General features: G+C 43.3%; 1 protein-coding gene across 1 annotated transcript; it reads left to right on the forward strand.

Annotated features, from left to right (window-relative positions):
- The first annotated feature begins 9,881 nt into the window (after positions 1 to 9,881).
- Positions 9,882 to 10,891, forward strand: LOC120020949 (transmembrane protein 250-like). The gene is made up of 2 exons (XM_038964599.1): positions 9,882 to 9,973; positions 10,279 to 10,891. Exon 2 carries the CDS (start codon positions 10,472 to 10,474, stop codon positions 10,889 to 10,891), a length of 420 nt encoding a protein of 139 aa, XP_038820527.1. The 5' UTR covers positions 9,882 to 9,973; positions 10,279 to 10,471.
- The last annotated feature ends 324 nt before the right edge of the window (positions 10,892 to 11,215 follow it).

Consider the following 11,215-nt stretch of genomic DNA (forward strand, 5'->3'; position numbering starts at 1 on the left):
TGGGGGCCGGGGCTGAAACTATCCCAGGAAAAAGGGATACACACATGGTCAACTTATTTGACTGGGCTACAATGTGTATTACCATGAACTTCAAATAGGCCTACTGGTAGCCAGTGATGTAGTGGTAAAAATAGGTGGGTAATCTCTGAATGCCAAAAATATAAATAAAAAAAGGAACGCTCCATATACTTTAAAAGCATTTTTCTGAAAAAGTTGGCCTACACTAGGCCTACACCACTGCCGGTAGCCTACCCTCTCAGCCGAGGCAATTTTACACACATGAACACAGGCAGAACAGGTAGCCTACATTCAATATAATACATGAGTTGAATCAAAACATGTTTCACACCTTAGTTCATGAGTTGTCCAAAATGTATGCATTAATGCTAGGAGTCTTCATAGATGGTGTGACATAAAACAATACCTTTCTTTCCTTACATTAATTACATTTTTGACAGTGTTATTTGTCATTGTTAAGCATTAAACTTTTTATTTTATTTTTTATTTCACCTTAATTTAACCAGGTAGGCTAGTTGAGAACAAGTTCTCATTTGCAACTGCGACCTGGCCAAGACAAAGCAAAGCAGTTCGACACATACAACAACACAGAGTTACACATGGAATAAACAAACATACAGTCAATAATACAGTAGAAAAAGTCTATATACAGTGTGTGCAAATGAGGTAGGATAAGGGAGGTAAGGCAATAAATAGGCCATGGTGGCGAAGTAATTACAATATAGCAATTAAACACTGGAATGGTACATGTGCAGAATATATATATATATGTATATATGAATGTGCAAGTAGAGATACTGGGGTGCAAAGGAGCAAGATAAATAAATAAATACAGTATGGGGAGGAGGTAGTTGGATGGGATATTTACAAATGGGCTATGTACAGGTAGAGTGAGCTGCTCTGACAGCTGGTGCATAAAGCTAGTGAGGGAGATATGAGTCTCCAGCTTCAGTGATTTTCTCAGTTCGTTCCAGTCATTGGCAGCAGAGAACTGGAAGGAAAGGCGGCCAAAGGAAGAATTGGCTTTGGGGGTGACCAGTGAGATATACCTGCTGGAGCGGGTGCTACAGGTGGGTGCTGCTATGGTGACCAGTGAGCTGAGATAAGGCGGGGCTTTACCTAGCAGAGACTTGTAGATGACCTGGAGCCAGTGGGTTTGGCGACGAGTATGAAGCGAGTGCCAGCCAACGAGAGCGTACAGGTCGCAGTGGTGGGTAGTATATGGGGCTTTGGTGACAAAACGGATGGCAGTGTGATAGACTGCGTCCAATTTGTTGAGTAGAGTGTTGGAGGCTATTTTGTAAATGACATCACCGAAGTCAAGGATCGGTAGGATGGTCCGTTTTATGAGGGTATGTTTGGCAGCATGAGTGAAGGATGCTTTGATGCTTTGTTGTGAAGCCGATTCTAGATTAATTTTGGATTGGAGATGCTTAATGTGAGTCTGGAAGGAGAGTTTACAGTCTAACCAGACACCTAGGTATCTGTAGTTGTCCACATATTCTAAGTCAGAACTGTCCGGAGTAGTGATGCTGGACGGGCGGGCAGGTGCGGGCAGCGATCGGTTGAAGAGCATGCATTTAGTTTTAAAATAAGACAGCTAACGATTAGCGGGCCCCAGATGAGCGTTCAGGTAACGTCGCGACGGAGGTGCCAGTTGGATAACTCACTCGGGCAGATAACGTCGGTAGTCAGTCGTGAAGGCCCGGTGGGGCTCCGCATTGGCAGTTAAACGGGTCCGGATAGGTGATTGTAGCCCAGGAGTGGCTGATGGAACTCTTCAGCTAGCTAGCTCCGGAATAATTGATGTTTGCTCTGGGATCGACGTAAGCCAATAGTTACACGGGTAGCAGCTAGCTAGCTGCGAAATCAAGGTGTAAATGTCCAGAGCTTGTGGTTGAAATCCGGGGATATGGAGAAAAATAGGTCCGGTATGTTCTGGTCTGAGTCGCGTTCTACAAAAGTGACGATAGATTATCGAGCTAAAGGAATAGCTGATGACCACAAACCGTGGTTAGCTGAAATACTAACGTTAGCCAGTGAACTGGCTAGCTTCTGGGTAGCTTCAGGTTAGCTTCTGGCTAGCTTCAGGTTAGCTTCTGGTTAGCTTCTGGCAAGCTTCTATTGTGGATTTTCAGATTTGAGGTAAATAATATTTTTTATTTGTAATTGGTGAGGCGGGTTGCAGGAAAGCGTTTTGAAGTTGAGTTTTTGGAAAAGAAAATATAGAAAAGATATGCGAAGAAAGGTGTAAATATATATATATATACGGGACACGACAAGACGAGGACAAAAGGACGTCTGACTGCTATGCCATCTTGATTATTATACAAGCTTGGCACACCTGTATTTGGAGAGTTTCTTCCGTTCTTCTCTGCAGATATTCTCAAGCTCTGTCAGGTTGGATGGGGAGCATTACTACACAGCTGTTTTCATGTCTCTCCAGAGATGTTCGATCGGGTTCAAGTCCGGGCCCTGGCTGGGCCACTCAAGGACATTCAGAGACTTGTCCCAAAGCCACTCCTGCGTTGTCTTGGATGTGTGCTTAGGGTCGTTGACTTGTTGAAAGGTGAACCTTCGCCCCAGTCTGCGGTAGCAAAGAGAACAGTCTATGACTTAGATGATTGGAGTCTGACAATTTTTTGGGCCTAGGTAGGTCGTGGATGGCAGGAAGGTTGGCCCCAGTGATGTACTGGGCCGTACTCACGAACCTCTGTAGCGCTTTACGGTCGGATGCCGAGCAGTTGCCATACCAGGCAACAACCGGTCAGGATGCTCTCGATGGTGCAGCTGTAAACCTTTTTGAGGTTCTGCGGACCCATGCCAAATCTTTTCAGTTTCCTGAGGGGGAAAAGGTGTTGTCGTTCCCTCTTCACAACTGTCTTGGTGTGTTTGGACCATTATAGCTTGTCGGTGATGTTGACACCAAGGAACTTGAAACTCTCGTCGTTGTGAATGGGGCCGTGATCGGCGCTCCATTTCCTGTAGTCCACAACATTTAACCTTGACATTGTTCCCACATTCACCACAATCATGTTCCCCTCCACACTTGGCATATCTTTTCTTTCCTTTGCACAGAGCCGCTACATGTCCCATTCTTTGGCAATTAAAACACCTTAATGGAGGTGGGACAAACTCTCTAACAGTGAAATCCAGGAAGCCCATCTGTATTTTCTTAGGTACAATCTTCTCAAACATGAATAATAATGACAGGCTTTCACTTGACAGGCTTTTCACTTTCCCTCTTTCTTACTGAACAGCCTTTTGGCTTCAACCATTTTATTTGATATAATCTACGCATATAAATAGTGAAACTCCAGAAATGACCCCCCTCAGCTTAGCCGAAGTTCCAGACATGACTGTGATTTTCTTCCCATTGAGAGTTTTCATTTTCAGAATCTTCCCTTGCTGAACATGGTCAGCACAGAATGTTGACGGTCTACCATTACCAATGAACCGGGCTAACGTGACTTCCCCTATCTATTTCTTAACGGCATTGGTTAATTGAATAGGGTTTAGATGAGACACATCATTACTTTTGCTTATAGCAGGGCCATTCTTTTAACTTTAACTTTTCACCACAGACCATCCAGGTCCATGACTTTCATCATCCCATCCATACCATCAGAACTATCATCCATGTCAACCACAGACTAGCGCTGCTGCTAAAACCGCCTACAACAATATAGAACAATCTATTTTGCTTCCTTGTTTGAAGTCGAACCTCGCGCGTCCAAGCTTACAAAGATTCTGTTGCAAAAACCTATCACTCCTCTAGTGAGAATCGTCCGACCCTTCCTACCCGTTCCACCTCCTCTGACATGCACTGTCAACAGTGGGACCTTATATAGACAGGTGTGTGCCTTTCCAATCAAGTTGTTGAAACATCTCTAGGATGATCAATGGAAAAGAGCTCAATTGCGAGTCTCATAGCAAAGGGTTTGAATACTTATGTAAATAAGGTATTTCTGTTTTTTATTTTTAATACATTTGCAAATAATTCAAAAAACTGTTTTTGCTAACTCATTATGGGGTATTGTGTGTAGAGTGATGAGGATTTTTAAAAATGTAATCCTTTAGAATAAGTCTGTAACGTAACAAAATGTGGAAAAAGTCAAGTTGTCTGAATACTTTCCGAATGCACTGGATGTGTGTAGTTATAAGTTGTGTTCCTCTGCTCAGACGTTGCTGACACATGCCAGCTCGTACAACGCCTGAACAGGTATTTTACGTATCAGCGAACCACATCATATTGTAGCGAATTCCGAGGGTACCCCCACCAGGACTCAAATCCGGACCCAGTGACTGTTTAGCCAGGTCTGAACCTCTTGACGAGGTCGCTTGGTGGTAGGTTAAGGTCACTACATTACCCCCTTCTTCGGGACAGCGTGTCTCCACCCTTCTCTATACCAGGTATACGTGCCTCTCCGATGGCCTACTCGGTTAATGCTCACTGCTCACTGCTCACCATCTGGAGAGGTAGCCTTTTTAGATGTACTGTAGGCCTACGCAGGGTTATTGTTGTCATTATTTAAACCAGCAGTTTACTTTTATTAAATTTAGTTATATTTTTGTACTAAAGTTCCTGTAATACTTTTCCCATTTGCTCTTTGGATTCCTACAAGAAAATAACAAAATCTAAACGTGGTTCCTGGTGCAGCGACTCCCTCCTTTCACTCCACCAACACCCTTTAATCACCAGTACCATCACTGCAAGACTTAGGCTCTAGGTCTCTTTCTTACAATCTTTCATAGCACTTTGCTGCATTTGTAGAGTTTGACAGGGCTTTGTTACTAATAGGCTGCATGACGTTATTACAACGTTGCAAAAAAGTTGTGACATTACTATGTGACAATGCTGTGACAACCTAATTTGGTTAGTAGAGCTGTCCCTACAAAGCAGTTCAGTTGGTGGGCAACTGGGCATGTAGAGAAATAAAGCATTCTGTAATGGATGGAATATATGCCCTCCCATTTTAATCATAATCCCCAGAGCTCTCTGCAGAAGTCCTTATCTCTGTGTTCGCAAATCTGATATCAATCCTTAGCCACCACTAAAAATTATTACACTGTTGATTTAATTAGTAAAAGCAATCACAATCTGGAAGTAAGGTAATTGGGATAATTTATTAAGCCCTGGCGACAGCTTTATGCATGTTTGATTAAGTATTATAAGGTTTGTTTTTCAGATTTTGCATAATATACCTTTAAATCCTGTGCAAAGTAATCTGGCGCACCATTAACGACTGTAATAAACTCTTTTTAAAAACGACTCTGTTCATGATTTATTTGCATGTGCCTTGTCTCTCCCGCGGCCGTCTGGCCGTCTGACAAATACCCGGGCAGTAATCATTTGGTCAAGTTAGAGAAGGGTTAGAGACAGTTTACAGGGGTGACATGCGACCCGTCCAGGCGATGGCACGGCACTACGGCCAAAAGTGCATGACATAGTGACGTCAGAAAGAGAAATGCTTCCCAAGTTTGGCTCAGTGCTTTGAAATACATTATAGTATTTGAGGATATTATGGCTATGTAAAGGTTATGGCTAGCCTAATGCTCGTACCACTGTCGCGGAACTAATTATGACTAAAGGAACTATGTTTCATGATGTATGAGTTAAAGCCCCAGTGCAGTCAAAAATGGGATTTTCCTGTGTTTTATACAGTTGAAGTCGGAAGTTTACATACACTTAGGTTGGAGTCATTAAAACTCGTTTTTCAACCACTCCACAAATTTCTTGATAACAAACCATAGTTTTGGCAAGTCGGTTAGGACATCTACTTTGTGCATGACACAAGTGATTTTTCCAACAATTGTTCACAGACAGATTATTTCACTTATAACTCACTGTATCACAATTCCAGCGGGTCAGAAGTTTACATACACTAAGTTGACCTTGCCTTTAAACAGCTTGGAAAATTCCAGAAAATGATGTCATGGCTTTAGAAGCTTCTGATAGGCTAATTGACATGATTTGAGTTAATTGGAGGTGTACCTGTGGATGTATTTCAAGACCTACCTTCAAACTCAGTGCCTCTTTGCTTGACATCATGGGAAAAACAAAAGAAATCAGCGAAGTCTTCAGAAAAACAATTGTAGACCTCCACAAGTCTGGTTCATCCTTGGGAGCAATTTCCAAATGCCTGAAGGTACCACGTTCATCTGTACAAACAATAGTACGCAAGTATAAACACCAGTCATACTGCTCAGGAAGGAGACGCATTCTGTCTCCTAGAGATGAACGTACTTTGGTGCGAAAAGTGCAAATCAATCCCAGAACAACAGCAAAGGACCTTGTGAAGATGCTGGAGGAAACAGGTATAAAAGTATCTATATCCACAGTAAAACGAGTCCTATATCGACATAACCTGAAAGGCCGCTTAGCAAGGGAGAAGCCACTGCTCCAAAACCGCCATAAAAAAGTGCACATGGGGACAAAGATCATACTTTTTGGAGAAATGTCCTCTGGTCTGATGAAACAAAAATAGAACTGTTTGACCATATGACCATTGTTATGTTTGGAGGAAAAAGGGGGAGGCTTGCAATCCGAAGAACACCATCCCAACCGTGAAGCACGGGGGTAGCAGCATCATGTTGTGGGGGTGCTTTGCTGCAGGAGGCGCTGGTGCACATAAAATAGATGGCTTCATGAGGTAGGAAAATTATGTGGATATATTGAAGCAACATCTCAGGACATCAGTCGGGAAGTTAAAGCTTGGTCGCAAATGGGTCTTCCAAATGGACAATGACCCCAAGCATACTTCCAAAGCTGTAGCAAAATGGCTTAAGGACAGCAAAGTCAAGGTTTTGGAGTGGCCATCACAAAGCCCTGACCTCAATCCCATAGAAAATGTGTGGGCAGAACTGAAAAAGTGTGTGCGAGCAAGGAGGCCTACAAACCTGACTCAGTTACACCAGCTCTGTCAGGAGGAATGGGCCAAAATTCACCCAACTTATTGTGGGAAGCATGTGGAAGTCCACCTGAAATGTTTGACCCAAGTTAAACAATTTAAAGGCAATGCTACCAAATAGTAATTGAGTGTATGTAAACTTCTGACCCACTGAGAATGTGATGAAGAAATAAAAGCTGAAATAAATCATTCTGTCTACTATTATTCTGACATTTCACATTCTTAAAATAAAGTGGTGATCCTAACTGACCTAAGACAGGGACTTTTTACTAGGATTAAATGTCAGGAATAGTGAACAACTGAGTTTAAATGTATTTGGCTAGGGTGTATGTAAACTTCCGACTTCAACTGTATATATTTCCACACTATGAGATTGGACTAATACTGTGAATTTTTTTAAATGATGATACTGTACTTTTAGTGTAGGAGCTGTTTGAAATTTCAGCCTGTTGTGGTGGGAGGGAGTTTTGGCCTGTCTGGTTACATCACCAGGTGGTGCGTTAGTTAATAGACCAATAAGAAAGAGCGTTCCAAACCTCAAATCAAATCAAATTGCAAATTAGCATATGTTAATGCATGTGTAGAGAAATGCTTGTGCTTCTAGTTCCGACAGTGCAAAAATATCTAACAAGTAATCTAACAATTCCTCCAACAACTACCTAATACACACAAATCTAAAGGGATGGAATAAGAATATGTACATATAGATATATCGATGAGCGATGGCTGAGCGTCATAGGCAAGATGCAATAGTTGGTATAAGATGCAGTATACACATATGTGATGAGTATTATAAGATATGTAAACATTATTAAAGTGGCATTGTTTAAATTGACTAGTGAGTCTCTATGTAAGTCAGCAGCCTCTCTGAGTTAGTGCTTGCTGTTTAGCAGTCTGATGGCCTTGAGATAGAAGCTGTTTTTCAGTCTCTCGGTCCCAGCCTTGATGCACCTGTACTGACCTCGCCTTCTGGATTGTAGCGGGGTGAACAGGCAATGGCTCGGGTGGTTGTTGTCCTTGATGATCTTTTTGGCCTTCCTGTGACATCGGGTGCTGTAGGTGTCCTGGAGGGCAGGTAGTTTGCACCCGGTGATGTGTTGTGTAGACCACACCACCCTCTGGAGAACCATGCGGTTGAGGGCGGCGCAGTTGCCGTACCAGGAGGTGATACAGCCTGACAGGATGCTCTCAATTGTGCATTTGTAAAAGTTTGTCGGGGTTTTTGGTGACAAGACACATTTCTTGAGCCTCCTGAGGTTGAAGAGGGGGGTGCTTCTTCACCACACTATCTGTGTGGGTGGACCATTTCAGTTTGTCTGTGATGTGTACGCCGAGGAACTTAACACTTTCCACCTTCTCCACACTGTCCCTTCGATGTGGATAGGGGGGTGCTCCCTCTGCTGTTTCCTGAAGTCCACAATCATCTCCCTTGTTTTGTTGACGTTGAGTGAGAGGTTGTTTTCCTCACCTCCTCCCTGTAGGCTGTCTCTTCATTGTTGGTAATCAAGCCCACTACTGTTCTGTCGTCTGCAAACTTGATGATTGAGTTGGAGGCGTGCATGGCCACGCAGTCATGGGTGAACAGGGAGTACAGGAGGGGGCTAAGAACGCACCCTTGTGGGGCCCCAGTGTTGAGGGTCAGCGAAGTGGAGATGTTATTTTCTACCTTCACCACCTGGGGGCGGCCCGTCAGGAAGTCCAGGACTCAATTGCACAAGGCGGGGTTGAGACCCAGGGCCTCAAGCTTAATGATGAGCTTGGAGAGTGCTATGGTGTTGAATGCTGAGCTGGTATCAATGAACAGCATTCTTACCTAGGTATTCCTCTTGTCCAGATGGGATAGGGCAGTGTGCAGTGTGATGGCGATTGCATCGTCTGTTGACCTGTTGGGGCGGTATGCAAACTGAAGTGGGACTAGGGTGGCAGGTAAGGCGGAGGTGATATGATCCTTGACTAGTCTCTCAAAGCACTTCATGATCACAGAAGTGAGTGCTACGGGCAATAGTCATTCAGTTCAGTTATCTCTCTGCCAATAACAGATCGTTTTCAGTTTCCCCCTCCGCACTCAGAACACTCCCAGACAATTCTAGCAAAATTCTTGGTTTAGAAAATGCTCTTTGCAATTTATTTTTCACAGTAAGGTACTTTATTGTTACCCTGAAATTAGTTGATAATGAGATTTAAAAATGGCTGCATTGAACCTTTAAACTTTAAAGTATACTTTATCAAACATATTTAGATGTACATTTGAATTAATCTATAGGTTTCAAACACACTTACTAGGTCAACATGCTTTAGGAATGACTGTAGTGGGCAGGCTATGGCTAAACCTTAGTTTAGGCCTTTTGTGTTAGGGTGAAACTATCAGTTCGCTGTCTCCCAATATTACAATGACAGATTGGGGGTGATCTCTGTTCTCTGAGGCTATAACATGATGTGGCCATGTATTCTCTCTCTGAACTCTCTCCAATACTTTTTTAATTTCAAAACCATATTGCAGTTTGGCTTGACTGACATTGAGACTGAGGAGTTTTTCACTGTCATCACACATTCATGGAAATCATTAACCTCTATGCAACTTGGATTTGGGGAGGTAGCCTGGCAAGCCATTTTTCTCACAATAACAATCTCTATCACCCCCAAGGCAAAAAAGAGAACCAACTACAGTTTTAAACCGGACAAAAAAAACAATTGAACTCTTCTCCTTTAAATTTCAGATGTTGTCGTGAGGAGAATGACTGAAACATTTTACGACAGGATGTATTCACCAGTTGTCAGAGCAACACTACCGCCCCTGTTGAGTTACATTGCAGCAAGCGTAACCATCTATGTCAATACAATGATGTATCAGATGGCTGTAATTACGGTTTGTTGTTTTTGAAAGGTCTTTATGCGACGAGTTATAACATGATAACTTGCAGCAGTCGTTTCACAGCATACTACGACGAGTTTGAGGAACTCATGTATGAGCATCGAATCGAATGCTGAGAATTCATTGTGCAAGACATCTTTCAATAACTCGAAATAATTTTTCTAAACGAACGGTATGTACAATTTCAGCTTGATAAATAAGATACATATTGTAATGTCAAGCGACGTTTACAAGCGGTCAAGTCTATAGGCCCAGGCTACATCCATAATTAAGATTTTAAAATATTTGACAATTATCATTTTCAATAGACATAAGCAGCATAAACCATGATTTACTGCTTTTACTATCAAGGCTGTCCTAATGTCACACTGCTATCATAGTGTGTGATGGAGAGGGATTGCTCCTTGCAATGTCCATATTTAGTTGGGTGTGTGTAACACAAAAATGTAACATAAATGTGTTGTGCTCTCTTTACAGAGCCTTGTTGCCTTTTGGATGCCTGTAGCGACAGACTCCAAACAGACCTAATCAGAGGCCCACATTCCATGCCTGGGGTTCCGTTTTAAGCTCTAAGCCAGTCAATGATGCTAACCCCCACCACCCCTGAAGCAGAGGACAAGGCCTATTGCTGTGACTCCCCACAGAAGCTTGCGTCTCAATTCTCCCACTCATGCCTGTGATCCCCATCCCTCGGCGTGTGCGTAGCTTCCATGGTCCCCACACCACCTGCATGCACTCGGCCTGTGGGCCTGCACGCACCACCCAGCTTGTGCGCACCAAGTACAACAACTTTGACCTTTACCTGCGCTCACGCTGCATGTACGGCTTCCTGCGCTTCCTGCTCTACTTCGGCTGCAGCCTTCTGACCTCCCTCCTCTGGGCGGCGCTGTCGGCTCTATTCTGCCTACAGTACGTGAGCGCCCGTGTCTTCCTGCGACTGCAGTACAAGCTGTCCGTCATCCTGTTGTTGCTAGGACACCGGCGCCTTGACTTTGGGGTGCTCAACAACCTGTTTATCTACAGTATGCAGGTCACAATGTTCCTGGTGGGAGGCCTGGGCTGGTGCTTCATGGTGTTTGTGGATATGTAGCTTCTGGTGACAACAGTGACCATGGATTTTTTATTATAAAAAAAAAAAATGTAACCTTTATTTAACCGGGTAGGCCAGTTGAGAACAAGTTCTCATTTACAACTGCGACCTGGCCAAGATAAAGCAAAGCAGTGCGACACAAACAACAACACAGAGTTGCACATGGAATAAACCAACGTACAGTCAATAACACAGTAGAGAAAAAAAAGTATATATACAGTGTGTGCACTGTTATATACCAATGTCAGACCTCTACCTAATGCACAGCAGCCATTTTGTACCAAAACATTACCACACAGCAGCAGTTGCGATGAAGGCGTAAGG

Source organism: Salvelinus namaycush, chromosome 26 (assembly GCF_016432855.1).
Source record: "Salvelinus namaycush isolate Seneca chromosome 26, SaNama_1.0, whole genome shotgun sequence".
Classification (NCBI taxonomy): Eukaryota; Metazoa; Chordata; class Actinopteri; order Salmoniformes; family Salmonidae; genus Salvelinus; species Salvelinus namaycush.